Consider the following 27,085-nt stretch of genomic DNA (forward strand, 5'->3'; position numbering starts at 1 on the left):
GGCGCCTTTGCTGGGATGCTGGCTGCGTGAAAACCAGTGAGCCCCCACCCCCCACCCCGGGCAATTCGCTGCTCCTGCTGGCCATTCACTTGATCTTAGCCAAAAGGCCGAGAAGCGATCCTGCTGGCCCTTCTAAGTCAGACACATGCTCTTCCTCAAGGGGGACGTGGCGGTGAGCCTGGAGAGCAGCCTCCGGGCCCTCAGTCCCCGACCCTCTGCAGGGACAGGCACTGTCAACGTGTGTCTGGGGAGTGAACACGACGGGCAGTTCCCTTGTGCTTGAACCAGCATTCGGTAAAGGCCTTTGCTCTGGTCTCTGCCCGGCCCTGGCCGCTGAGAGGTGCTCTCTGAAGTCACAAGTCAGGAGTGGGGTTCCGGTGCCTGGCCTCAGGCAGAGCCACCCGCTCCTGGGAGGACCTGGAACCCGGTGCAGCCTGGTCTGAGAAGATCGTGTCGCCCTGGCGGGGTCTCGGCTGGGGCTCCAGGCCGGTTGTGGCCGCTCTGGTCTCAGTGGGCTTGGGTCGAGCTGGAGGGGCTGGCTGTGTGCAGGAGGCCGAGTGAGCTGCCTGCTAATGGGGCGCCCCCCCCCCCCCCCCCCCCCGAGCTGCTCCCTGGGGGCTGGACAAGGCTGGGATTGTTCCCTGGCTCCCTTTTGTTTCACTCGCCGCCCAGGCCTGGCCCGCCTGCCACTCTCCCTCGCGGCAGCCTGGCTGGCGGAGCCTGGGACTCTGCCGGAGCGGCCCTGGGCCCGTGGACCCACAGGCTTGGGAGCGCCCCCTCCCCCCGAGCTCTGGGTAAGGACGCTCCCCTGAGGCTGTGACACCCGTTCTGGGGACCGGAGCTAAGGCGACTGCTCCCGCCCCTCCTCTGTCACCACGCCTCCGGCACAAACTACTCCAGAGACCCTAGGCCCTCCCGCAAAGGGGGAAAGGGACTCTGAGGGGACCTAGGCCCCGGCGTGTTCCGTGTTCGCTGCCACCCGTCCCCCCGGGGGAGGTGGGGAGGTGGGCGGCGTGCAGGATAGGCCACACCACCCCCATCCCACTCCTGGGGGCGCGGGGGTGCCCTCGGGGGCCTCACCTAAAAGCTCGGCCAGGGCACGGGGATCGGAGACCCGGCACCCGGCTCAGGGGCAGAGGGCCTGGCAGCAGTGGAGGCTGGGGGGGCGGGGACCCAGCAGCGCCGGGGTCCGGCGTGCGCGCGGCGCAGACACAGCCTGGCCCGGCTGGCGGCAGGAAGACGGGCGGGGCTGGGCCGTATTGTTGCAGGGAAGTTGGGGCCTGGGGAGGGAGGGTCTTTCTCTCCCCCGGGGCGGCTCCACCCGCCCGGCTGGCCCAGCCCCTCCACCGGTGCCAAGGAATGTGCCTGGGAGAGGCCGGCGGGGCGGCAGAGCCGCGGCCACCCGGAGGCGGCGCGCAGGTCTGGAGCCGAGGGGTACGGGGCTCAGGAGGGTCGGGGACCCCGGGGTACGAGCGTAGTGTTTAGAGGAGAGCCAGGCATCCCGGTTCCTCGCCCCTCCCGCGGCCATCTGGCCTCTCCAGGAATTCTCCGCCAGCGTCATAAGTTTCCTCTGTTCAGCCAGGCTCTGCGGGCCGAGGGGCTTTCTGATGGTGGCATGGGGGTGCCGGGGCCCTCCCTGCGCTGACCTCCACGAGTCAGGGTTCTCCGGGGACAAAAAAACTGGGGGCTGGGGGCCTAGATCCAGGGTCTCGGGCCACTCACCGAGGCAGCCTTCCAAATGGGGAGGATCCTGCGCTCGCTCTGTCCTGGGCTGAGGCTGAGCAGCCCCTCTGGGGAACCGAGTGCTCCCGGCTGGGATGGAGAGTCGGGGAAGCGGGGCCGCCCCCCCTCCCCGGCCTGCGGGAAGCAGCTCAGTGGCCAGCTCCCACCCGCACGCTCGTAGGTGCCCACAGCCCACCCCGGGGCCCGGTGACCAGGCCCGGCCTGGATCTGGGTGAGAGGGGCCTGCGGATGCGGAGACCTGATCCCCCCTCACCCCGCACTTTGTCTCCAGGTCAGCGTGGAGGTGCCGGGTCACCATGCTCAGTCTCAAGCTGCCCCAACTCCTTCGCGTCCACCAGGTCCCTCGGGTGAGGGGCTTGACCCATCGACTCCCCCTCCCCAGTGCCGACTGGGGCAGAGGCTCTTCTCTTGGAGCCGCTGGGGAAGTCCTTCCTGCTGGCCGGCTCGTCCCTGCCGTCCCCCTGCTGAGGACCTGGCTGGCAACCCCTCCCGGAGCCCAGGATGCTCCTCCCTCCAGAATCCCCTCCTTCCTCAGGGCGCCCAGTCTGTGCCGCCCCCCTCCCGCCCCCTCCTATCTGGTCCCCTCCACCGGCTCTACTGTTTCTCATCTGCTTTCTGGGTATCGGCCGGTGGTAAGATGGGGGACGGTCGGTTTGGCTTTGAGGCCTTTGCGACCTCCAGCCCATTCTCTTGAACGCTGCTTCCGAGAGATCTCGGCGAGAGAAAGGGTCGGGCACAATGACGCCCCTCTGTCCCACCCGCCGCCGCACAGGTGTTCTGGGAAGACGGCATCATGTCAGGGTACCGCCGCCCCAGCAGCTCCGCCCGGGACTGTGTCCTCAGCTCCTTCCAGATGACCAACGAGACGGTCAACATCTGGACTCATTTCCTGCCCACCTGGTGAGGGGTGGCCCGAGGGGGCGCGGGGCGGGCGGGCCGGCGGGCCGGGCGGCGGCCTGAGCACCTGCCCCGCAGGTACTTCCTGTGGCGCCTGCTGGCGCTGGCGGGGGGCCCGGGCTTCCGCGCGGAGCCCTACCACCGGCCGCTGCTCGTCTTCCTGCTGCCCGCCTGCCTCTACCCCTTCGCGTCGTGCTGCGCGCACACCTTCAGCTCCATGTCGCCGCGCGCGCGCCACATCTGCTACTTCCTGGACTACGGCGCGCTCAGCCTCTACAGCCTGGGTGAGCCCCGCGGGGCCGGGGTCGCTCCGGGGGCGGGGGCGGCGCTCCCGGCGCGCGGCAGGGGCCCCTCCCTTCGGGCCTCAGCTCCCGCCCCTCCCCCTCCCCCTCCTCCCCAGGCTGCGCCTTCCCCTACGCCGCCTACTCCATGCCGGCCTCCTGGCTGCACAGCCGCCTGCACCAGCTCTTTGTGCCCGCCGCCGCGCTCAATTCCTTCCTGTGCACCGGCCTCTCCTGCTACTCCCGGTGGGTTCTCGGCCGGTGCGGAAGGGGAAGGCGGAGGGACGGGACAGGGCACCCCGAACACACCGGGGGCGAGCGACGGGGTACCCGCGCCTCGAGGTGGCCGACATGAGTAACAGGGCCTGTGCTTGCTGAGGATGCCACGGAGGGGGGGCGCCGGGGCGCACCCCTCGCCAGCGCCGCGCCTGCCCCGCCCCCTCGAATTCTCGCCACCCCGCCAGAGGAGGCAGGCGGCCGTCCCCCCCCTCACAGGTGTGGCCGTTTCCAGAGGGGTCACGTGCCCTAACAGCACTGACATTCCATCCTGGCCAAAGGCCCCCTGTCCCTCTGTGACCGCCACCCCCGCCCCCGCCCGGAGAAAGGATGGCGACCGCCTCTCCCTCCCGCCCCTCAGGTTCCCCGAGCTGGAAAGCCCGCGGCTCAGTAAGATCCTCCGCACGGCCGCCTTCGCCTACCCCTTCCTGTTCGACAACCTGCCTCTGTTCTACCGGGTAAGGGGGCCTGGGGCTCGGACCTCCCCGGAGCCCCTCCCCAAGGCCGTCCCCACCAGCTCCGCTCTCCCTTTGCCAGCTTGGCCTGTGCTGGGACCCCGGCCACAGCTGCGGGCGGGAGGCGCTGAGCTCCAGCCACACGTACCACCTGCTCTGCGCGCTGCTCACCGGCTTCCTTTTCGCCTCGCACCTGCCCGAGCGGCTGGCCCCCGGGCGCTTCGACTACATCGGTGAGAGGGGCAGCCGCCCCGGGAGGGGCGCGGGGACCGAGGGATCGAACCGAGGGGCGAGGGACGGAGGAGTGCTCCTGGAAGGGGCCCTGGTCCCGGCGCTCCCCTCCCCCTCAGGTGACCCCGGTAGCAAGGACACGAGGGGCCTCGTGCAGACCAGCTCGTTCACTGCTTCGTGAAGGTTTTCATATTCCCACTTTGGGGGGAGCAGCAGGCCCGGAGGACGAGGTGACGGGTCCCAGGGTGAGTCCGGGCCGCCCCGGAATGGGCCGTGTGCCCTGACCTGCCCCACCCTCCCCGCAGGCCACAGCCACCAGCTGTTCCACATCTGCGCGGTGCTGGGCACCCACTTCCAGCTGGAGGCGGTGCTGGCTGACATGGGGTCTCGCCGCGCCTGGCTGGCCGCGCAGGAGCCCCCCTTGGGCCTGGCGGGCACGCTGGCCACGCTGGGCCTGGCGGTGGCCGGGAACCTGCTCATCATTGCCGCCTTCACGACCTCCCTATTTCGGGCCCCCAGCACGTGCCCCCTGCTGCAGGGTGGCCCGCCGGAGGGGGGAATGAAGGGCAAACAGCAGTGAGCCTGCCCTGGGGAAAGGCAGAGGCCAGGCCCCCCTCCCCCCCCCCCCCCCATGCCGGGGAGGAGCCCAGAAGGGGCACATCGGAGCCTGGGGCCGAGAGTGACTGAGGGGAGGGGGCACAGGAGAGGAGGGCAGGGGGCAGGGGGTGCTGGCCATGAGCAGGAGGGGTCAGTGACGGTGCTCTCAGGGGGCTGGGGCAAGTGCTGAGGGTCTGAGAGGGGCAGTGCAAGCGTCCGGGGCTGGAGCGCCCCGGCTGGAGGCTGGGAGGGGGAGGCGCTGGGCCCCGACACCTGGTCCCTTCCTGCCTACGAGTCTCTGCTGAGCCCAGGGGGGTCACTAACACCACTAACCTAGGCCTGCCTCGCGCGCTTGTTGTGCCCGAGGCCCGCTGGCGCCCTCGCCTCCCAGACGGGCTGTTTGCCCACAGGGATGTGGTCTGTCAGTCCTGGTCACAGCCGTGTGCTCAAGGTGTCCAGGACCTTGGGTCTAAATTTGGGCGTCGTGGCTGGTGCAGGGGCTTGTGGGGGGAGGGGTGCTGGGCTCGAGGGGGAATCCTAATAAGACTTTTAGGAAGCTGCTTTCGACGCTTCCAGATGAGGCGAGTACAGTACAAATAAATAAGTCAACAGCGGACTCTGGGAAGCACTTTCTGGAACCAAAGAGCTCACACCGCCCCTCCACTCCCGTCCCCGCCCGCACCTTCCCTTCCCGCTCCTCCCTCCCCTCCCATGCCTCGGAAGTCCACGGGCGGACAGAGACTCACAGCCCCACCAATTCCTCTTCTGGAGTTTATTTTGGAGCAGCGGGAATGCCGGGGGCCCCACACGTGCCGGGCAGGGAGGTCAGGGTGCCGGGAGGGGAGGGGTCCTGGCTGGGGAGCGGCGGACGGCAGAGGGGTGGGGGGCGCCTGCTCTAGACCGTGCCGTAGAAGCGCCTGTAAGCGTCCTGGAAGCCGATGTGGTCAGCCAGCTCGTCACAGTCGGGGTTGAGCTCACATATTTCCCTCTTGGGCTCCAGGGGGTCCGGGTAGGGGGCTGGGGCGCTGACGGCCCAAGAGAGTGGCATCAGCCTCCAAGAAACATGCCCACCCCCTCCGCCCACGGCCCTGGCAGACCCGGGTCTGGCCTTCGCCCCCCACCCCAGCCCGGATCCACGGCCACGGCCACGGCCCAGCACTCACCCCAGCCCAGGGGCCAGGTAGCGCCGGAGCCTCCTCACCACCTCACTGCCCTCCTGCTTGGACACGAAGGCTGTGAAACAGAAAGGCAGAGGTCAGATGGCTCTGGGGGCACGGTGGGCAGCCCCGCAGGCACGGCCCCCCACCAGGCCCTGCCACATACCTGCGCCTCGGCCTGACTCTGCACGGCTGGGCTTTGCATCTGCAAAGGAGAGGGCCCAGTTCACCCCTGCTCACCCCCCTGGGCCTCCCCTCCTCTCCCTGCACTGGGACTGAGCCTGCAGGAGGTGGTTAGACCGGGAGGGCGGCGGGAGGGGAGGCGGGGGCAGAGGTGGGGGCACTCACCTGCCGGGCCAGCTGGGCAGAGGCAGAGCACGGCCAGGGCCAACAGGGTGAGGATCGTCAGGGGCCTCATGGCGTGGCTGTCAGTGGCTGCCCAGGCTGCTGCTGGACTTCGGCTGGTCTGCTTCTCCCGCCAGCACCATTTTATACCCTGGGCTGCGCCCCGGAGGCGAGGGTGGGTCAGGGGGAATCTGCCAGGGCTATTTGGGGGTCATCCGCCCCGGCTCTGTAGGCCAAACCCCAAAGGATGTTGTGGTTGGAGCTGAGCTGCCTGGCCAGGCCCCTGGAAGTGATGGAGGAGGGTGTGGGCCGCCAGCCTCTGGACAGGCCCGGCCCCTCCCCACGGGGGTCACCTCAAGTCCCCCAGCCTCAGTTTGAGCACCAGCTGGGTGGAGTAGGAGGGGCAGGAGGGGAGAAAGGGGGGCTCGAGGCCTAAAATAGACTCAAGTAGAGCTAGACTGTCGCTCTAAGACTGTGATTTCCACTGACGGCCTGTGGGCAGGAGCCAAACCCCAGGGAGGGAGGGGCCCAAGGCAGCGATGCCCTCGTTCACCCGGAGGCACCCTGCCCCGGCCAGACACCAGGGGGAGGCCTGGTGTGGGAGCCGCTCGGCTCTGCTCAGGCCTCGTGTGTCGGGACCGGAACCCAAAGCCAAGAGAGGTGGGCTGGGAGTGAGAGCAGGACAGCTCTTCTGTCTGGGGCGGTGGGGACCCTCTCCCCTGCGCCTCTGGCACGTGGGGAGGCAGAGCCAGTGAGGAGCAGGGAGAGGGCCCCTCTGCCTGGCCATACGGCCTCCCCAGTGGTAGCAACTGTGGGGACCTATCTCAAGAGGCAGACATCCAGCCTGAAAAGGCCCATCCCAGCACACCTGGGAGCCAAGTCCCGCTCAGCCCAGCCTGGAGAGGAGGGAGGGTGTTCTCACGCCCGGCCCACCGCAGGTGGGGACCTGACCAGGCGCTCCCCGCCCGCCCCACCGCCCCGTGTTTGGATGCCACGGCTCCACTGAGCTTAATTCGGGCCAGCAGGTGGCCAGCAAGGGCCACCTTGATGTCCGAGTGTTCCCAGTGCTCCCAGACAGACCACACCTGGCCTCTCCCCGGGGTGAGGCCCTCTCTGGGGCCCTGCCTGTACCCATCCCCTCACCGCTGGCCACAGGAAGCATCCATCCTGCCCGTGGCCGAGCCCCCTCCTGATGCCTGGCTGAGCCCTGGCCAGGGAAGGGGGCAGAGCACCAGCTACTCGGAGGGCCCACCCGCTGGCGTGCATGCTCACCGTGTGCACACCCCGGGGGAGGTGGGAGAGGTACAGAGCCTTTCTCACAATGAACCCAGACAGCAAAGAGGGGTGGAACCCAGGGGTCCAGCCTTCTGTGACAAGGTCTTCGCTGCCCTCCTGCACCTGATGGTCGGGTACGGCCTCCCCCCCACCCCCACCCCAGCCAGGGCTCTGAGAGCCAAGAGGGGTCTTGGCCTGGGAGAGGCCCCGCGGAGGAAGCACCCTCACAGATTACAGTGTAGGAAGTGCAGGAAGTTTATTTACGGATGTGGGGAGAACATGGCACGGGTCCTCAGGCTGGCCAGCAAGGGGGCAATCAGTGGAGAACGAACACAGACTCCCCGAGTGGGGGGGGGGGGGGAGGGGAGGGGCTCAGGAGCAGGCGGGGACCTGACTCCTGGGATTGGAGCTGCCCAACAGTCCTAGTTACAAGAAAACAGGGAAGAATCTGAAGTGTGTGTGTGTGTGTGTGTGTGTGTGTGTTGGGGGGGACCCCAGGGGAGCCCCCAAAGCAGGATAGAGAGGCCTAATCCTCCAGCTAATTCCATCCCCACTCAGGGACTGGGCACCATGCCAGTGGTTCTCGGAGGCCAGGCCCTCGACCTCGACGGCCCTCTGCTCCTGGTCCGGCCGTCGCCTCCTCACTCCGGCTCCCCCAGCACAGCCACCAGCTCCTTCTGTTCTCTGTGCAGGGCCTGGCAGCAGTAGGAGGGAACAGACAGATGAGAAAATCCAAACCCTCTGCCTCCGCTGTGCTGGACTCCGGGCCTATGTCCCCCAGGACAACACAGAGGAGGGGGTCTTGGCTCATGTCACAGACCCAGCAGGGGCCCCCCTATTCAGCAGGTGTTCACGGCAGGCTGGGCGCCATGGCCACCGACGCTGGGCCTCCCCAGAGCAGCGCCCATCTTGAATAAGGGTCCCCAAAGTGTCCCTGTGATCCTTTGACCCCCATCAGCGATTTCTAGTGGAGGAACTTTCTTGACCTGACTGTGCTAGTGGCTGGGCCCAGGCTGAGCTCAGGCAGGGACCAGCTTCACATACGCCTCGGGCCCGCAGCGGCACAGTGGGTTATGAGCAGGGCCCAGAGAGAAGAGTGACTGGCGGCCTCGTGGTGACAGAGAGGGATGGTGGGGCAGCACCTTGCCTGAGGACTCAGCAGGGTGGCCCCAAAGTGCCCCTACATGGCGCCAGGCTGTGGGCCCTGGTCACGAGCACGCTGGGGCCTGCTTCCCCGGGGGCCCCGGAGCCAGGGAGGGGGTGATGACAAGAGGGAAAAGGCCAGCTTCTGGCCCTCGTCCTGCTGCGGGCCCTCCAGGGCTCAGGGTCCCGGCAGCCAGGGATCTGGGGACCCGCTGCCCTCCGCCGCAGGAAGGCCCGCCCCAGGAGGGGAGCCATCGGGTGGGAGAGAGGACACAAGCTGGACACCCGGACAGCGGAAGGAGCCCAACAGTGTGGCCACCGCTCAAGCCCTGCTGGCAACCCTTGACCGGAGCCACCTCTCGAGCCGGTAAGAAAACCCATGTTGTCTCTATGGCCGTGCCCACTCCCTGGGTCCTCAGCCCGGTCACCCACTCACCCGCTTAGCCCCAGGGGACGTGGGCCACTCCCAAAGATTCCCTTCACCCTCGGAGAACACAGTTGTTGCACAGAGCACATGTATTACGTGTGCCGAAGGCTCTAGACATCATCCTGATGTACACGTTTTAAAGCTACTGGGGAGCAGTTGTGTGGGGAACCCCATGTCGCCCCGACTAACACGAGGTCGTGGCCCCCTGGGCTGGGAGTCTGTGCCCGAGGGTAGGGCCGGGCACTCACCTGCCAGGCCTGCTGCCGGGCCTGGCCCCGCCGCTGGAGCTCCTGCACCTGCTGGCGCCCGGCCACCACGGCCTCCGCCAGCCGCCTGTTCTCCGCCTCCTGTTTGCGCACGTGCCGCTGCAAGGCGTCCCGCTGCTGCCGGAAGTAGGGCACCAGGGCGCTGCGCAGGTCCGCCTCCGGGTTCCCGCTCGGGCGCCTGCGAGGCCACAGGGGGCACAGGGATGGGGCGAGTGGTGACCCTTTCCCCGGCACGCCACGCCCCCCCACCCCCCCCACCCCCGACACCCGGCCCCACGGCCGCCTCCGTCGTCCCCAGAACCACGTGCGCCCACCCCTCAGACACGGGGCTGGAGGGTGGCGTGGGCTGGGGCAGGATGACAGGAAAGGCCCCAGCAAGGGTTGGGTAACAGAGGAAGTTGAGGAAGACAGGCCTGGAGGCAAGAGTGGGGGGCGGGGCCTCTGAAGACCCCAAGTGAGGGGAGGGGGCGGGTCTGATGAGCAGCCGGGTGAAATGTCTTTTTCAGTTCTGTAACGTCATTCTCTTAAGTATTCCGGTCACAAAGCATAACAAAATTGGAAAGCGCAAGAAAGGTGTTTCGTCGCTCTGGCCTAACGTGCTGTTCAGGTGGGGAGGGTTGGGGGGAGGCAGGAGCTAAGGGCGCCTCCACCTTGCGCGGGACACCCCGGGAATGCGGCCCCAGGGGGCAGGTCTCTTGGGTCCAGTTCGCTGCTGATCTCGGGGCGTGTGGTGGGTGCTCCCTAAACATTTAAGTGGACGAGCGAATAAAACCCGGATGCCCGGGGCCAGCCGGCCCGAAGATCGCCAATCTGCCCTTCCGCCTCCCGCCGGCTATGTGCCCCGCGGGCCAGAGGGGTCCTGAAACGAGTCCCCCCAGGAAGGCTTTCATCAGCCCGCCCGCGCCTGCATTGGGGCTCCCCTTCCCGGAGGGCACCACACGGGTGGCTGCGCCCCGAGTCTCAGGCGTGTGAGCCCTTGGCGGAAGCCCCGTCGGGATGCTGGGGGGGGGGGGGGGGGCGGCCTCTTCCCGCGTGAGCCTCGCGGACCACCTTCTCACCAGGCCGGCTCCTCCTGGTCCTTGCGGTCTTCCACGATCTTGTCCAAGGCATTCAAGACGGCTTCCAGGTTCCCCTCCGCTTTGATTTCGGAGATTTCCTCCTGAAGAGAGAGCAGCAAAGGGCTGTAAGGACACCACACAAGCCCACAGTGAAAGTACAGGACTCAGTAACATTCCGGCGAATTCCTGTGCTGTGCCTTTGTACCCACACGCCCTCTTCTCTCCAGGGGACTTTAGTAACGAAGAACAGAAAGTGTAAGATGGAAAACAGCTGAAAAGAGCCTGCCCATCACCCTGGGTGCCGCAGCCCCAGGCCCGGCGCACCCCGTGCCGGTGGCACAGATGCGTCTGGGTGCTTCCGGGCCCCCCTGGCGCGTGCCGGCAGGGAGACAGAGCCCTCAAGAGGGGTCACGGTCACTGAAAGACCTGAACGCAGCGGCCTCTCTTGGGCTCCCTGTCGTACGCAGTTCCGCTGAATTCAACGGTTTGTTAAGCGCCCTGTCCATGCCAGGCCCCGCACCAGGTGCTGGAGGTACGAAGGCGAGACGACCCAGCAGACAGTCATGATGCAGGAGGACAAGAGCAGGGGTGTCGAGGTGCCCATCCTTGGGAAGGAAGGGACGGCGGCCACCGTGGCCCGGCCACTGGGGACCCGCAGGGGGCTGAGCGTACGGCCCCTGCCTGCAGGACCCGAACCAGCACTGCCTGCCGGGCTCCCTGCCACTCACCCGGACAGACGTCTGCAACTGGGTGATAAACTTGTCGTAGATTCGTTGCGTCATCTCAGGCTGCAGCTGGTAGAGGCGCTTGTAACAGTCGGTGAATCTCTGGTAGCTGGTGGGAAGGAGAGCCAGCCCTCAGCAGCCGCGGGGGCGCCCCGCCCCGCCTCCCACGGCAGGGCTCCGGGCCGGGTCAGCCTCACAGCGCCGGTTAAAGGCGGTGGGTGCAAAGCGTCTCGCCTGCACCTCCGGTCACTGCAGACGGCTCAGCCCCACCTGACCACTCACTGCCTCTCCGCAGAGCCGCAGGGGAGCCCAGGGGTTACCCTCAAGGGTGGGTCACGATGGTCCAGCCACTCAAACCACCGGGGTGGAGGGCTTGCTCAGCCTCAGCGCCAGCCGCCTCCCCGGTTTCCAACCAGCTCCCAGGTGACACTGCTGCCGGTGTGGGTAGGGGTCCCGGAGAAACTCTGGTCGCTCCAGGCCCCTTGCTGGGCTGGATTAACATGTGGCCTCTGGGAGAGTTTTCCTGCCTCCTCAAAGGAGCCACAGAGGAAGGAACTGATGCCCTCTCTGGAGGACGTGACCGTATCCAGGTGATGCGTCCGGCTCCCGGCCACCGCAGGGGTCTCTGGCCTGAGGGCAGAGTTTATACCCTAAGGAGGCAGAACGGAAGGAGGGAAAGAACTGGGGTCTCTGAGGACATCGTCAAGCTGCCGAAGACGCCAAGCTAGAGTCCGCGCCTCTCGGGGCTGCTCGCTAGTGAAGGGATGGATGCCTCTTGTCGTTCGAGCCATTTCTAATCAGGTCTCCGGCAGCGGTGGCCGAGAGCATCTCGCTGCTACAGCCCTTATAGCTGGAAAGATCGGGGTACCCGGGACACTTCTGATGGCTGGCCGTCTTGCACAAAGTTAAAGTAAGTTAAAGAAGTCTCTTGCCTTTTCTCTCCCCACTCCTTGCTTGCCTGTCTCTCTCTACCTTCCCCCTCAGGCCCTTCCTCTTCTGCCTATGTCCGTGCTGGCCACCCACGGGCTACTGGGCGCTGGGCGGGAGGGAGGCCACACGGCCCTCCTGGAGCTTCTCGCAGGGAGGTGGCAGCAGTCACAGACACTCATGAGAATGTGGCGATGACCACTGTGGAGGGCACTTAGAAGGAAAAGGGCCACGGGCTTCAGAGTGTCACGGGGATCGCCATTAAGCTGGGGGCGGGTGGGGGTGGGGGTTCAGCGACAGCCTGTCTGATGAAGCAATGTTCAAATGACCTGCTGGAAGTGTCCAAGCCAGTGAGCGCTCAACCACACAAAAGCCCACGTCTGTGCTTGGCTGTGGGTCCGGATGTTCCTCAGCTGTGTGGCCAGGCTGGGATCGGGTCCCTGGAAGCCCGTGCGCAGCCCGCCCCCGCCACCCCCCCTGCCACCGGGACTCACTGCTGGCCCTCGGCCGCCCCCCGCCCCCGTTCCTGCCCCTGAACAGGGGCTGTGAAACAGGTGACAAGGGAGAGCACACAGAGGCTTGCGAGGGACAGCCGTTACATCTTCAGGAGACACAGCCAGCACGGAACACTAAATTATATAATCTGGCAGTAAGTTACGTTAAAAACAAGGTACTAACTATTCAAAACACACGGCTTCCTAATCCTTCCAGCACATTTTCCTTGCGCGAGGCTGTTGGCGGCGTCCCCGTGGAAGCACTCTGTGACGGTGCCCAACCACCCATCTTTCCGCAGCTCTAGTGAGTATTTACGCCTCGGAAGCTGGCAAACACAGTCAGCCGGGGCTTTGTTTTCAGAGGGCCGGCTGCAAGCCTCTGCCGCCCGGCCCCTCTGCAGGAGGGACAGTCTCTCCCTACTGGAGGGTACACATCGGACACTGGTGCACCTGGGGGCAAGGAACGGACGACCGGCACCCTTCGCCCTCGGCGGAGCCCTGGGCATCCTGTGGTGCTGCCGGCCCCCCTCGCCACGCAGTCTGTGGTTCACGAGGGATGTGGAGGGACGCAGGACGCCTGGCCAAGCCGGGCTGGAACTGAACCGGGTAATTGTGGCTTGAAACGGGCGCGGCCTGGACACCGGAGATCCTGCTCGTCCTGCCAGCGGCCCGCTGGACGGCAGAGGGTCTGAGCTGAGCCAGACCCCCTCTCCTGGGGGAGCCTCCAGTGCCGCCGGGGAGGCTTTCCCGAGGCCCCGCTGGGCTCAGAGCTCAGTGAGAGCAAAGCACGTTCGCACGCATCCCTGGACACGGAGCGCAGGCGGCCACGCCGGAGGCCAGTGTCAGGGCACAGGAGGACAGGGATCCTTGCTTTGTATTTTTCCAGCTTGACTGTAGAAGTTGAAGGCTGCGGCACGACGGGGCCTGGCTCACGTGTGCGGTGAAAAGATGGCCGCCAGAAGTGCAGTTAACATCCATCATCGTCTGGCAGAGACACAAAGTTTTCCCCTCGTGCTGAGGACGCTCCGACCCCCTCCCCACAGAGCAGCGTGAACCGTGGGCACCACGTGGTACACCTCGGGGTACTCCCTCGTCCTCCAGCCGGACCCTCGGGCCTGTGTCCCCCTTCATCCAACCCCTCCCCATCGCCAGGAGTTCTTTTCTTGAGAGCAGGTGCGGGCCTGGGAATGGTGTGAACGCCCTTGTGAATTTCTGGGAAAAATGCTCTCAGGGAGAAGCAGGAAAAGTGATGCATTTCCAAGCGGCCCCCTACCGCAAAGTCAAATTTTGTCTTGTCAGGTAAACTAATATCCCTGTGGGCGGGCACGCCATCTGCAACATCACCGGGATCTCCAGGCTGTCCAGAGCTGTGACCACCCTGCAGACCAGGGGCTGGGGCTGAGGGGAGGCCTGCCCCACCACTCCCAGCCATCTCTCCACCCTGGACCCCAGGCTACTGGGCCCGGGCTACTTGGGCGGAGGAGTACTCCCTCGTGAGCTTCCCCGGTGGCCTCTCTGCCAAGCCCCCCTCTGCCCTCTGCTGGAGTGGTCTCCTGTCCTTGGCCTTCCAAGGGGACACAAGGGGCTACCCAGCTATGGGCTGGGCACTGCACACTGGTTCTGAGGACTCCCGGCCTGTCCTTTTGTCTGGGTCCAAATCCTACCTCTACCACTCATCTGATGGGTGATCTCTGACAAGTTCTTCACCTTTATAAGCCTCAGTTTCTGCCTCTCTCAAATGGGAATAATAACTGTATGTACCGTGCCTAGCACATTGAAAAGCTCCATGTTAGCCACGGTTATTATTTTTTTAATTTTTAAAAATGCTTATTTTTGAGAGAAAGAGAGAGCGTGCGCACGAGCAGGGGAGGGGCAGAGAGAGAGGGAGACACAGAATCCAAAACAGGCTCCAGGTTCTGAGCTGTCAGCACAGAGTCCGACACGGGGCTCGAACTCACAGACTGCGAGATCATGACCTGAGCCGAAGTCGGATGCTCAATCGACTGAGCCACCCAGGCACCCCTAGCCACAGTTGTTACTATTAATTTCAAAAGAACGGCCCCCACTTCCCCCTCAGAAGTGTCCAGCAGTAAGTTGGCTTCCCGAGTCAAGACGTCTCCTCCCCTACAGAAGGCAGGCGCTTGGCAAATGCATCCTGGTGGCAACCCTGTGGCAGAACAACACACTGGCCCCACTACAGAGAAAAGGCTAAACTGTGCCCTCCCAAAGGGTTACTTTTGTTATCAATGGAAGTTTCTTCTTCAAAACAAAGATGACTATATTAACTGGTTTTAATCTATTTTTTCTCTTATACTTAAACATTTTTTTAAGCTTTTTTTTCCATTTATTTATTTTTGATAGAGAGAGACAGAGCACAAGTGGGGGAGGGGCAGAGAGAGAAGGAGACGCAGAATCCGAAGCAGGATCGAGGCTCTGAGCTGTCGGCACAGAGCCCGACGCGGGGCTCAAACCCACAAACCGTGAGATCATGACCTGAGCTGAAGTCGGACACTTAGCCGACTGAGCCACCCAGGTGCCCCTAAGTTAATTTTTAAGTAATCTCTATGCCCAACGTGGGTCTTGACCTTACAGCCCGAGACCAACAGTTGCTCGCTCCACGGACTGAGCCAGCTGGGCACCCCTCTCTCTTAAATTCTTACTCTGCAACATCTGAGTCACCTTCACTGGTTTTGAAATGCTTCACGGAAAAAGCATTGCACTTACTGCACTAAAAACTCACTGCAAATTGAGTTATCACATAAGTTTAACTTTTAAAAACAATTGACTGCAGAATATTTAAGCCCAGCGTCCAGCCCTCCGTGGTGTGTTAACCTGCCCGCCAGCGCCTGTTCGCGGAGTGGCCAGCAGAGGGCGCCCGGTCCCAGCCCCGCCCCCTCGCCCAGGTGCTTCTCTGCGTGCTTCTGCACCGCCCTGTCCTTGGTCCCCGGGCTGCCACTTGAGAAAAGCTTCCTGGTGACAGCACCGGTCCATGATTGGTGATAACTGCGGCAGAAAGTTATCCTGTAAAAATTAATCTTAAGGCTGCCGCTGGCTCAGTCGGGGGGGCATGCTTCATCTCGACCCTTCATCTCCGGGTGAGTTCGAGGCCCACCTTGGGTGTAAAGATGACTGTAAAAAAATCTTAAAAAAAAAAAATCCTAATTTTAATTAGGTCTTTAGGTTTTTAGGCCCCTTGGGCTAACCTAACTTTTTATTACTTGGATTCTTTGGCAACTGCTAGAAGCTTAATAGTGAGAATCTGAAATTGGGATACTTTTTCTGAAAAAGACTTTTTTTTCCAATATGATTTTTACTTGTTTACTTTAGACAGAGCATGCACAGGGGGAGAGGGGTGGGAAGGGGGGGGGCGAGACAGAGAGAGAGAGAGAGAGAGAGAGGGAGAGAGAGAGAGAGAGAGAGAGAGAGAGAGAATCTTAAGCAGAATCCACACTCAGTGGGGAGCCCAACCTGGTTCCATCCCATGGCCCTGAGATGATGACCTGAGCTGAAATCAAGAGCCAGATGCTCAACCCACTAAGTCACCCAGGTGTCCCTGAAAAAGACTTCTGATTTGATAAATATTTGCATGCAGATAAAAATGTCCATCAAGGTAACTCTACAGTAGTCCCCCTTATCCACAGGGTACATGTTCCAAGGCCCCCAGTGGATTCCTGAGGCTGCAGAGGGTACTGAACCCTACATACACTATGTTCTCCTCCTGTGCATACATACATACCTGTGATAAAGTTTAACTTATAAATTAGGCACCATAAGAGATGAACACCAGCACAAAAATAATTGTCCTATATAACATCGCTATAACAGCATACTGTAGTAAAAGTTACATGAATGTAGTCTTTCTCTCTCTCTGAATACCTTATTATTATTATTATTATTATTATTATTATTATTTTGGTGGGGCAGACAGGGATTTATTGGGGTCTCCTGGATGGAGCTGGGATGGCTGGGGTCTGGAACTACTCATCGGACACCAGCCAAGGACTGCATGGACCGTGATAAAGCCAGGAGCAGCATCTGGGGCATGGGGGAGGGTGTTCCCATTGGTGAGGGCGACCTGAGCGGTAAGGCGTGGGTGGAGAGATTATGAACTACTACTGTGGCCAGGACTTTGGTCACCAGATGGAGGTGGGGGGAGTCCTATGACACACCAGGCTCACACATCACTTGTCAAGGACCTCACCCACCCAGAGCCTCAGGGAGCAGGTGCACGCCTCCCTGAGGAGAGAGGACGCTGTCAATGGTGGTGTCGGGGTCACTAGGAGGTCTCTCTCTCAATATGTGACTGTACTATATTCACTTTCCTCCTGTTGATGAGGTCCAGTGATGAAATGCCCACGTGACAGGTGAAGGAGGTGAAGGATGGAGGCATGTGACAAGCTGCTCTCTACTCCTGACAGTGAGCAGATGTCAGAGGGAGGAGCCTCTGCTTCGGGACCGTGGCTGACAGTGAGTAACTGACACTGAGGAACGCAACTCTGGATAAGGGGACTACTGTATTCGTTCATTCATTCGACAAACACCAAGCACTGAGCACGTGCCAGGCCCAGCCATGGTACAGACCCAAACGTGCCCCAGCGTGGTCCCCGCCCTCAGAGGGGACACTGTTTAAAAGACAGATCAATCCCAAGAAAACGAGGCTGGGGTAGCCGGCGGGTGGGGAGAAGGGGTGGCTTGCAGGGAGCTCAGGGAAGATTCCCTGGAGGAAGCAGCATTTGAAGCCTAAGAGGGAGGCAGGAGTCGAAGACCCAGGCAGCACAGCTGAAGAGGATGTGCGACAAAGTAGCACCGGGTGACATTTGCTGGGCGTGGGCCGAGCACTCACACGCAGCCTCTCTAACCGCCTTGATAACACTCTGGGGCAGGTTCTCCTCTCACCATCCCCAGTTTTCAGATGAGGGAGCTGGCCCAAGCTTGCACGGCTGGGACCTGCTGGGGCCACCCGGCTCGGGATCAGGTGCCTCGGGCCCACGGCCGGTGGGGAAGGCAGGGAAGGGCAGACACAGGAGCTAGAAAAGGGTTTAAGCGGGATGCAGTCTGCGCTGTAGGCAGCTCCCGCAGGCTGCGGCGGGGCATGGCGGGGTGATGACAAGACACAGGGGGGACAGAGGGCTGTGGGAAGAGCATGGGCTGAAGCCGCAGTCGGGAGTCACACGTGCTTCAGGGACAAGTCACTGCCAGCAGCACGGCACGTGCACAAAGAGGGGGAGATAGTCGGGAGGTGTTTATTTTGTGGGAACGCTTGATCTGTTAAATCACACTCTTTCCCTCCAGGAGCCGGTTCCTAAGAACAACACTGGGGCCGGCTCCCGCCCAGGGGCAGGCGGTCAGTTCTGCAGAAGTCAGGTTCCACAGACCCAACAGGCATAGCACACCACTGGGCCAGCCTGGGGACAGCCAGCACTCAACCACTTTGGGCCCCCACTTTGGGCCCCCGCCCGTGGCATGGCACCTGCAGCAGACCCCGCTTTCTGCCAAATGGGGCCAACCGGTCTTTGCCCGGGCCCCCCACTGCCTCTAGCCAGTGGCCCCTCTCAGTGCACGGAGGGGGAATGGCCTCATCTGCCTGCTTTAACTAAACAGGAGAAGGGTGGTTTCTCAGCAGGTCCAGGAACCTGTGAGGACAAAAGAGAACCCTTCCTTTTTGACAACAAGGCACAGGTCACAAATGGTAAGCTCCAATAGAGCCGTGTTTCTGTGTTCTGATGCCCAAGACAGGACAGGTGGGGTCTTTGCCATGGCCGACCGAAGGAAAGGAAGACAGTGGCAGGGGGTCCGTCTGATCCGATGGCCCAGCGAGGCCCATAACCTTCCAGGCATTCTGGGGTGGATCATGTAACTTGCCTCTTTGTCAAGCTAATACGTACATGAAAAATACGCTGAGTTGTAGGGAAAATCAATCTAGGGTTTAAAATATCCTTTTGGATACCCAACATGTGAATAAACTAGCTTGCACTATGTAGAGACTCCTGTCCCGGGAGAAGTACTTGGTCTTTGAGAATGAGGACTTTTAACTTAACGGCTTGGGAGAGGGTCAAGTATTTGCATACGTGACCTTTGTCTAGCCCTTTCTGTGTGGAAAGCAGCTGCAAGTTTCTATTTAAGCACACAGAGGGATGGGGGTCCTGGCTAGGAGAAGCGGCGGGGGAGAGCAGGTCGAGGCAGAGGAGCTCCTGTGCACGTGTGCCCGCAAGAGTGCACCTGCTGCCCTGACTGAGCTGGAGACACAGGGAGGGGCCGAGGGGTGCATGGCCTTGTGTGCTGAGCTAGGGAGCTTATGTTTGATTCTGGAAGCAGCCCTGAGCCAAATAACCTTTTTTTTTTTTTTTTAATGTTTGTTTATTTTTTTTGAGAGAGAGCGTGAGCTGGGGAGGGGAGGAAAAAGAGGGAGACACAGAATCCGAAGCAGGCTCCAGGCTCTGAGCTGTCAGCACAGAGCCCGATGCAGGACTTGAACTCGCTGACTGCGAGATCATGACCTGAGCTGAAGTCCTACACTTAACTGACTGAGCCACTCAGGCGGCCCACCAATTAACCCTTTGAAGCAGAAGGACCTCCAGTCTGAGCGGTAAGGGAGGGACAGGACTGAGGCTGGAGGGCCAGGGTGGAGGCTGCCACAGCAGTCTAGGCAGGTGGCCCTGAACCTAAGCACCGGTACACAGGTGGAAAGGAGGAGACTGGGGAGGGCGGTGCGAGCCCATGGGGCTGTGGCTGACGGGGACAAGGGACGGGTGAGGACCCTCAAACCTCTGGCCCAGACAATGGGCACACGGTAGTATCTTCAACCCAGTTAGGGAGCAGCCATCCTGTCTCCACCATGCTGAGCCTGATGGCTGTGTGGACACCAAGGGGCCATCTCCAGTGTAGACTGTGGAGACAGAGGTCTGGAGCTTGGCAGAGAGATGCAGCTTGGGAATCCTCGTGCATTCCAAAAGCACCTACTGAGCGTCTCCTATGGGCCAGGCACCGTGATAAGCAATGAGTGGAGAGTGGCCAGTGGAATAGACCAGAACCTGTGCTCAGGACCTTACGTTTAATGTGGGGAAGACAGACCCCGGAGCTGTGTCCTGGGGAAAGTGCTGCGAAGGAATAACATCAGGTGTTGTGACCAAGCATAACCAGGGAGAAAGAAGGCTTTAGAGAAGGTCTGGGAAGAAATGGAGGAAACCATCCCCGGGGAGCCTACGTCAAATGCAAATGCCCTGACCTCACAGGAAAGGAGGAGGTCTGATTATGGGTGAGGGGGTGACAAGAGGCAGGCAAGGACCAGAGCGTGCGGGGTCTTGGGAGCGAACGTAAGGAGCAGTGGACACTGAAGCATCTGGACATCAGACGGGACGCAGAGGTGACAGGAAGAAAGTCCAATGCTCACATCTAAGGTCAAGGAGAGGAAGAGGAGCCCAGGAAGGCAGAGGGGCAGAGCCTGGTGTGGAAACCAAGGGACAAATGTCAAGGACAGGGAAGTGGTTAACGGGGTCAGCTACCACAAGGAGAGCAAGGAGGATCAGGATGAGAAAATATCCACGGGACTTATCGACGAAGAATTACACATGACCTTGAAAGGAACAGTTTCCAGGGAGACAAACCTGGAGGTGGGACTAGAGCCTGGAAGGGGGATCTGCAGCTGCAGCCTTGGGTGTAAAGGGAGGGACGCTGCTGGTGGGGGCCGGGGGGACGCGCGACCAGGTCTCTCTCAGCCAGATCCACAGTCAGGGCAACTCCTTCTGCTGACCTCAACTGTCTCTACAAACCGGGTGCCAGGGGTCATTCTCACTGCGAGGGGCTGGGGCGGGGGGCGCAGGGGAAGGGCCTGAGGGACGTCATGGAGATTTACAACAGCTGCCCTGAGAAGGCACCAGAACTGGCCGGGGCCCAGCCTGGGCTCTTTGGAGGCTGGCAGTGAGGAGCTTGTTTGGGATTCTCTCTCTCTCTGTCTGCCCCTCCCCAACCTCTCACGCTCTCTCGATCAAAATTAAGAAAAACTTAAGAAAAAAATTTTTTAATTAAAAAAAATGGAGTGGCTTCAAAACAAAACGTTCAGATTAGCTAATATTGTAATTGTTATTTTTAAATGACTATAAAATGTAACATGTCAACTACTCAACTGCAATTTTTTTAATGCTTATTTAAAAAAAATTTTTTTTAATGTTTATTTTTATTTTTGAGAGAGAGAGAGAGACAGAAAGAGAGACAGAGCGTGAGTGGGGCAGGTGCAGAGAGAGAGGGAGACACAGAATCCCAAGCAGGCCCCAGGCTCCGAGCTGTCAGCCCAGAGGCCCCCTGGTTGCTTCACCTCCTGAACCGCCAGATCATGACCTGAGCCAAAGTTGGCCTCTTAACCAACTCAACCACCCAGGTGCCCCTAAATGTTTATTTATTTATTTTGAGAGAGAGTGGGGAAGGGGGAGAGAGACAGAGAGAGGAGAGAGAATCCCAAACAGGCTCCACACTGTCAGTGCAGAGCCTGATGTGGGGCTCGCTCCCAAAAACCAGGAGATCATGACCTGAGCTGAGATCAAGAGTTGAACACTCAACTGACTGAGCCACCCAGGTGCCCCTATTTATTTGTTTTAAGATCTCATTCTTTTAAGCAAGTTCTAAACCTAACACTGGGCTTGAACCTACAACCCCGAGATCAAGAGTCATACACTCTACTGACTGAGCCAGCCAGGTGCCCCTAGTCAACTGCAATTTTAATACAATTAGATAAAAAGTATATTCGATGTGGGATATGGATGCTTCCTCCCATAACCTGATTTTATTTATTTATTTATTAAAAAAAAATTTTTTTTTAATGTTTATTTTTATTTTTGGGACAGAGAGAGACAGAGCATGGACGGGGGAGGGTCAGAGAGAGGGAGACACAGAATCTGAAACAGGCTCCAGGCTCCGAGCTGTCAGCACAGAGCCTGACGCGGGGCTCGAACTCACAGACCGCGAGATCACGACCTGAGCCAAAGTCGGCCGCTCAACCCACTGAGCCACCCAGGCGCCCCCCCATAACCTGATTTTAAAATTTACCATTATAATGTGATAATTTTCCATGATTCAGTATTATTCAAAATGGAATTTTAAAGCAGCAGAGTACTTTATTAGTTATTACACTTGAGCGACCACCATTCTTCAAATGTTGGATGTTTTAGGTGGTTTTCAATCATTTTCCACTGAACACTGTCCTATCCTTTGCAGATAAGCTTTTTTTGAACTCATTATTTTGAAATAGAGATTTGTAAGAAGTTGCCAAGAAATGGACCTTCCACGATGTGACATCTTGCACAACTATAGCACAATATCAAACCACAACCCCACACTGGCTCATTCAGACCTCAACAGTTAGGGTACCTTTGTTTGTGTGGACATCTTTGTAACTTTATCACACGTGTAACCGTGTAGACCTACTTACTACCTCGGTCAAGATACTGGACGCTTCTTAAAGACTTGGCGTGAGTTGGAGTCTCAAAAAAATCACCCTCGAGGGGCGCCTGGGTGTCACTTATGCGTCCGGCTCTCGATTCTGGCTCGGGTCGGGATCTCATGGTTTGTGAGCTCGAGCCCCGCGTCAGGCTCTGCCGGTGTGTGGAGCCTGCTTGAGATTCTCTGTCCCTCTCTCCCTCCGCCCTTCCCGTGACCTCTCTCTCAAAATAAATTAACTTAAAAAAAGTAAACAAATGCACAAATAAGGAAAACGAGTCTGAGAAAAATAATACAAAAAAAAAAAGCTGGAGGAAGTGAGCAGGCTGTTCACAAGAGAAGCCAAAGGCCTCACGAGGGTGCGAGGAGACGTCCGCAGCTGTGAGGGAGCAGGGGTGTGCAAATCGCGACAGCGAGATGCCCTTTGACACCTTCAGAATGGCGGGCGCTCGGTGCCGGTGAGGACGCAGGCAACGGGACAGCTTTTCTGGAAGGCAGCCTGACCGAACACGGGCAGGTGTGAACCTCGGAATCCGGGGACCCCTCTCCGTTACCTGCCCGCCAGAGCTGCTAGCTAGCGCCAGCACAAGGACATTGGCCGTGGCAGGACCCGTGGGGGAGGGACCCGGAGGCAAGCGGGTGTCTGTGACGGGCCTGGGTAAGTGCGTGATGCACATCGCGGAACGAAAGGCGGCAAGAGAAGCCCCGAACCATACGCCCTCCCAGAACAGGGCTAGGTGGGAAAGGGAGAAAGGGGAGGGGAGGGGAGGGGAGGGGAGGGGAGGGGAGGGGAGGGGAGGGAGGAAGAAGGGAAGGGAAGGGAGGAAGAAAGAAAGGAAGAAGGAAGGGAAGGAAGAAAGGAAGGAAGAAAGAAAGATGGATGTTGGGTGAAAAAAGACAGATGTAGCTCAACACCACGCACGGGAACTTCGAACGTGCACGGACAAAACAACGTACTTTACAAGGATACAAACAGACTCAAAAGTCGCTTCCGCGCACTCACGCGAACCCAGGCCCCCACCCCCATCCCACTGCTCTCTTCCTTTAGCCTGGTTTATTTTTCTTCCTGGCACCAGAATGCCTGCCTACCCCATGAGAGCAGGGACCTTTCTGTCTCGACCGCCTATCTCCAGCTCCTAGAACAGAGCCTGGGACACTGTCGATGGTCAGTATGCATCTGTACACGAATAAATGGAGGAAGCGGGGCCTATGGAGAGGGGAGGGGAAGACAAGAATGAGCTGGGGGGTTAGGGGGTATCTAAGCAAACAAACAAGGGAGGAACCCTGCCTGGACATTTCGTGGTGGCGTGCCATGACGGGCCCATAAAAATAATTACAAATTAGGGGCGCCTGGGTGGCTCAGTGGGTTAAACATCTGACTTTGACTCAGGTCATGATCTTGCTGCTGGTGGCTTCAAGCCCCGTGACCGGCTCTGTGCTGACAGCGCAGAGCCTGGAGCCTCTGCCTCCAGTTGTGTCTCCCTCTCTCTCTGCCCCTCCCCCACTCATGCTCTCTCTCAAAAATAAACATTAAAATTTTTTAAATGACAAATCACTTTATCAAATTCATTACTCCATAAACTACATCTGGCATGAACAGGCCCTCACTTGCCCTCCTAGAAGCCCTCTGCCAGCTCCTAGAAGGCCCTGGCCACCTCAGGGCCTTTGCACAAGCTGTCTCCTTTGCCAAGGAGCTCTCCCCCTAGCTCTTCAAGAGCTGGTTCCTTCTCATTCTTCCAGTTTCTGCTCAGCGTCACCTGGTCAGAGCGGGCTCCCTTTCCCCACGCCGCCCTCTGTCACATCACCTGTTCAGCACCTCCTCAAGCCCAGTGATTATTTTGTTTCCCGCAAGGGGTGCAGGCCCCGAGCCAGGCCCTCGTCTGCTCTGCCGCCTCCCCACCTCCTGCCACCGTGCCCGGCACAAGGCGGGCGCCCGAGCGTTCGCTGAGCGAACCTGTGAGCGGAGGGGCGATCTCAAGGGCAGGGCCAAGGCGCGGCGCCAGGGGACGAGGCGAGGACGGGGGTCTTGCAGGCATCCGAGCGCGGGCAACCCCCCGAACACCCGCCAGGAGGCCCGCCAGCCTCAGCCCTGTCCGCCCGGGACACCGAGCGAGGTGGGCGGGGGGGGCACCACCCGGGGAGGAAGGCAGCGCCTCTCCCGCAGTGACAGCTCCGCACTCCCGCGCCCCCCTTATTTCCGCATCCGGCCGCCCCCCGCCACCGGCACCTCCGGCCCGGACCACCGCGCGGTCCCGCCCCAAGGCGGCTGCGCGATCACGCGACTGCCAACGGGGGACGCCAGGCCACGTGAACAGGCCGCCGCCGCGCCCTCGGGGTCTGGCGGGGTCGAGACGCGGCCGGCCCGCACGAGCCCTCCCCGGTCGGCCTGACGTCCGTCTGGCTCCCTCCGCCTTACCTCCCGGCGGCGACCAGCTTCTGGAGGAAGGTATCCACCAGAGTGTCGAGGAGCTTCACCCTGGGCACGGTGGTGCCGGGGGGCACGGATTCCCGGGACGGCCCGTCAGGCCCCTTTCCCTCACAGCCGCCGCCTGCGTAGCTGCCGCGCGCTTCGGCCATGTTGAAGTCGCCGCGCGAAACCAAACTGGCTCGGCCGGCCCGCCCCCCGGGACCGGCTATTGGCCGGCCCCGGCCCCGAGCGCTCCCGATTGGAAGCGGCGGGCGTCCGTCACCGAGCCGCGCTGGGCGCGCACACGCGGGAGCCCGAGGGCGGTGCGGAGCTGGGAAGGGGCGCGCCTCGCACCCGGATCCTGGCTGGGCGGGCCGCAGAGTCGCAAGGCGAGGCTGAGGGGCTCGACAAAAACTTTTAATTACAGTTCAGAGACCTTGTACAGTGCAACAGGGAGTGTCCGATCTTAATGTCCGTATCTTGGGCCCACTGCGCGCGCGTTCCCGCCCCTTCCACTTCGGGCTGCCGACCAGCCCGCCGGGGACCAGCGGGTGCGGCCGGCCGGCCACGGCCCCTGGGCTCTTCGATGGGAAGGTCGCGGCCGAGGTCCCTTCCACCAGAGGCGCGTCCTTTCACAACGCGCGCGCGCGCATATGTCGGTGTGTATGAGACCGTGCGTGTGAATGTCAGTGTGTGTGTGTTGTGTGTTTGCGTGAGTGAAGGTCAGTTGTGCGTGTGTGTGCATGTCCGTGTGAGGGAGCGGGCGGGAGACCGGCGGGCAGATCCGAGGGCGGGAAGGGGGCAGGGGGGCAGGGCCGCCCGCAGACGGGCCACTGGGGAGAAGGTGGGGCGCTGAGCGGAGCCACAAGGGCCTCACTAGGATGGGCTCAAAGAGACGAGGGGTCCCCGGCCTCCATTATGTTGGTGGTTCTTGGGGATAAATGGGTGACTGCGGGGCAGGGAGGTCGAGGGTCGTCTGAGGACCCTTGGGGTGACCGTCTGTGGATAGAAACTGGGAGACTCCCGACAAAGGGAAAGAAGGACAAACAAAAGTGGAGAGAGGTGAAAGGGGCAATAACCCTGGGGGGTAAGAGACGGATGGGCGCTGGTGGCGGTGCACGTAGGAACGGGGCCTCCGGGCTCTGACCTGGGCGACAGTGTAGGGCAGCCGTGAGAAGCGGCGAGGCTTCAAGGAGCTAGCACCTTTCAGAAGGGCACCAGGGCCTTTCCCAGGGGCGGGACCCAAAAGAGGTGTGCAGGGTCATCCCGCCAGCCGTCTCAAGTACAAGGGCAGGGTCTGCCCTGCCTTCTCCTCGCTTGGGGGCTGCACCTGTCTGCCCACGACACAGGTGCGGGGGAGGAGGACTCGCTGTCCGCCCCTGAAGAGCCTCAACAGAGTCTCGGCAGTATCGGGCTGGTAAACGCAGTGGTCCTGGTATCGGGGGACTTCCTGACCTGCTCCTTACTCTCCCCCAGGCACCCCTCGGGAGAGCCACGGCTGGGATGACTCTTCCCGTGGAGGAGGAGAAAACCACAACCAGTCCCACGTCTCAGAGATTCCCATCGGGACACCTCTGTTTCTGTGAGTCCCGGTGATGGGTACGGACACGCACGTCACGACCGCCCCAGGGCGGAGAGAACCTCCCCCGCCCGCCCTCTCCGGGTCAGCCTGGGGACATGCGCCGGGGCTCTCCGGGTCAGCCTGGGGACATGCGCCGGGGCACAGGCACAGGCACACGCACCCAACCTGTTCTCTCCACCTCGCTTTGCAGGGTAGTTCTCCCAGTCCAGCCGGGACGGCCTGATCTACTCAGGACTGGGCCCGCCCCCCTGCAGTCACCTGGCCGAGGCAGCCAACAGCTCGCATGTCCTGGGGCTGCTGGTTCTGAAGGAACGTGGGGTAGGTAACTGGGATGGAGGGAAAGCTACGTTTTCCACCTGAGGAAGGGGTGGGCTCTGACTGCAGGATTGGCGCTTCAGCAGGACTGACAGTACCTAGTTCACAGATGTTAAAAAAAAATACACACACAAAATAAAGTATCGACATTTGTCCCCAACCTAATAACTCTCCGAAGAGAGGACACGTGCTCTGGAGAACCAGAGGTTTTCGCTGCTCCTGCTCCCTGTGCAGAAGTACCTGGCACCTGGCCCCCAGTGGCAGGGAAAACAGAACAGTCGGGTGGCGGCTCAGTCCCAAAGCAAAAAGAAGCAAGCCTACGAGATGAAGCAGGAGAGGGCTGACGACAGCTGCTGGAAATCCGGGCTGAGAGGCCGGGGGGAGGACCGGCAGTAGGAAACCAGCGCCCTGTACAGCCCTCGTCAGGGCCTCAGGGGCACAGATGGCGGGGGAGGCCAGGAGAAGGTTCCGCAGGGGACGGGGGAGTGGGATCGCTGGGGATGGGGGTTCCTTGGATCAGGACGGAGTACCGGGACTGAGCAGAGAGCCCAGTTTGGCAAGAAAATAAAGAATACCAGGGGCAGGGGGTCCAGGTGCGGAGCCTCTTCAGCAAGAGCAGTTCGGAGTCTCTGCCCTGTCCCAGACAGGCCACCTGGCCCCGGGCAGGGCTGTGAGTGTGGCGGGGACACCTGGAGAGGGTGCTGTCCTCCCCACGCCACCCCCGCCCCAAAGTAGTGTGGGAAACAGCAGGGTTCTCGCCCTGCCACTGGTTACCAGTGTCTCGAGTCCACCAGCTCAGGCCGGAGGCTGAGTTTCTTGAGGCTCTCGTAGCCCACCACGATGACAATGCTGGAGGGCGTGGCTGAGATGATTCTGGCAGAGAGGCCCTTCATGAGGCCCCAAGGCCCCTCTTCTGCCATCAGCTGTCTGAAGGTCAGGATGATGGAGCTCTTGCCTTCAACCTGGAAACGCAACGTGGCGGAAGGCCACGGGCCACAGTCAGGGCCACTCGGCGCAGCCTTGGGCTACGGTGGAAAGAACTGGACTTGGGGCCC

The 27,085-nt window shown here is 61.1% G+C and overlaps 3 protein-coding genes and 1 long non-coding RNA gene across 12 annotated transcripts in view; 2 read left to right on the forward strand and 2 right to left on the reverse strand.

Annotated features, from left to right (window-relative positions):
* The first annotated feature begins 685 nt into the window (after positions 1-685).
* On the forward strand, positions 686-5,164 carry PAQR6 (progestin and adipoQ receptor family member 6). Of its 5 annotated transcripts, none has more exons than XM_047841305.1 (8): positions 686-794; positions 2,015-2,090; positions 2,516-2,643; positions 2,719-2,924; positions 3,041-3,167; positions 3,559-3,655; positions 3,735-3,885; positions 4,189-5,164. In XM_047841305.1, the coding sequence occupies exons 2-8, from the start codon at positions 2,040-2,042 to the stop codon at positions 4,461-4,463; spliced, it is 1,035 nt and encodes a 344-aa protein (XP_047697261.1). In that variant the 5' UTR covers positions 686-794; positions 2,015-2,039; the 3' UTR covers positions 4,464-5,164. The 5 variants fall into 5 exon arrangements, with proteins under 5 accessions (XP_047697261.1, XP_047697262.1, XP_047697258.1 ...); XM_047841303.1 differs by lacking the exon at positions 686-794 and adding an exon at positions 1,294-1,419; XM_047841304.1 differs by lacking the exon at positions 686-794 and adding an exon at positions 1,399-1,434.
* Positions 5,165-5,237: 73 nt separating this feature from the next.
* On the reverse strand, positions 5,238-7,347 carry BGLAP (bone gamma-carboxyglutamate protein). Its single transcript, XM_047841307.1, has 4 exons — positions 5,986-7,347; positions 5,804-5,842; positions 5,644-5,713; positions 5,238-5,505 (listed from the first exon to the last, which is right to left on the reverse strand). The coding sequence occupies exons 1-4, from the start codon at positions 6,053-6,055 to the stop codon at positions 5,376-5,378; spliced, it is 309 nt and encodes a 102-aa protein (XP_047697263.1). The 5' UTR covers positions 6,056-7,347; the 3' UTR covers positions 5,238-5,375.
* Positions 7,348-7,496: 149 nt separating this feature from the next.
* LOC125155736 (solute carrier family 25 member 44) overlaps positions 7,497-27,085 on the reverse strand; it is a 31,974-nt gene continuing 12,385 nt past the window's right edge. For 2 of the 5 annotated variants that reach the window (XM_047841295.1, XM_047841296.1), the window contains exons 4-8: positions 26,805-26,992; positions 10,880-10,985; positions 10,152-10,252; positions 9,076-9,271; positions 7,497-7,952 (exon numbers count right to left, since the gene is read on the reverse strand). In XM_047841295.1, the coding sequence (XP_047697251.1) occupies positions 7,899-7,952; positions 9,076-9,271; positions 10,152-10,252; positions 10,880-10,985; positions 26,805-26,992 (645 nt within the window). In that variant the 3' untranslated portion in view covers positions 7,497-7,898. Of the gene's footprint in view, positions 7,953-9,075; positions 9,272-10,151; positions 10,253-10,879; positions 10,986-13,150; positions 13,282-24,142; positions 26,993-27,085 lie in introns of those variants that run through there. The other 3 variants (XM_047841301.1, XM_047841298.1, XM_047841297.1) reach the window with 3 other exon arrangements.
* Positions 12,515-14,163, forward strand: LOC125155740 (uncharacterized). The gene is made up of 3 exons (XR_007148332.1): positions 12,515-12,601; positions 13,184-13,470; positions 13,597-14,163. It is a non-coding gene; the product is annotated as an uncharacterized LOC125155740 (long non-coding RNA).

The sequence above is a fragment of the Prionailurus viverrinus genome, chromosome F1, assembly GCF_022837055.1.
Source record: "Prionailurus viverrinus isolate Anna chromosome F1, UM_Priviv_1.0, whole genome shotgun sequence".
NCBI classification, from domain to species: domain Eukaryota; kingdom Metazoa; phylum Chordata; class Mammalia; order Carnivora; family Felidae; genus Prionailurus; species Prionailurus viverrinus.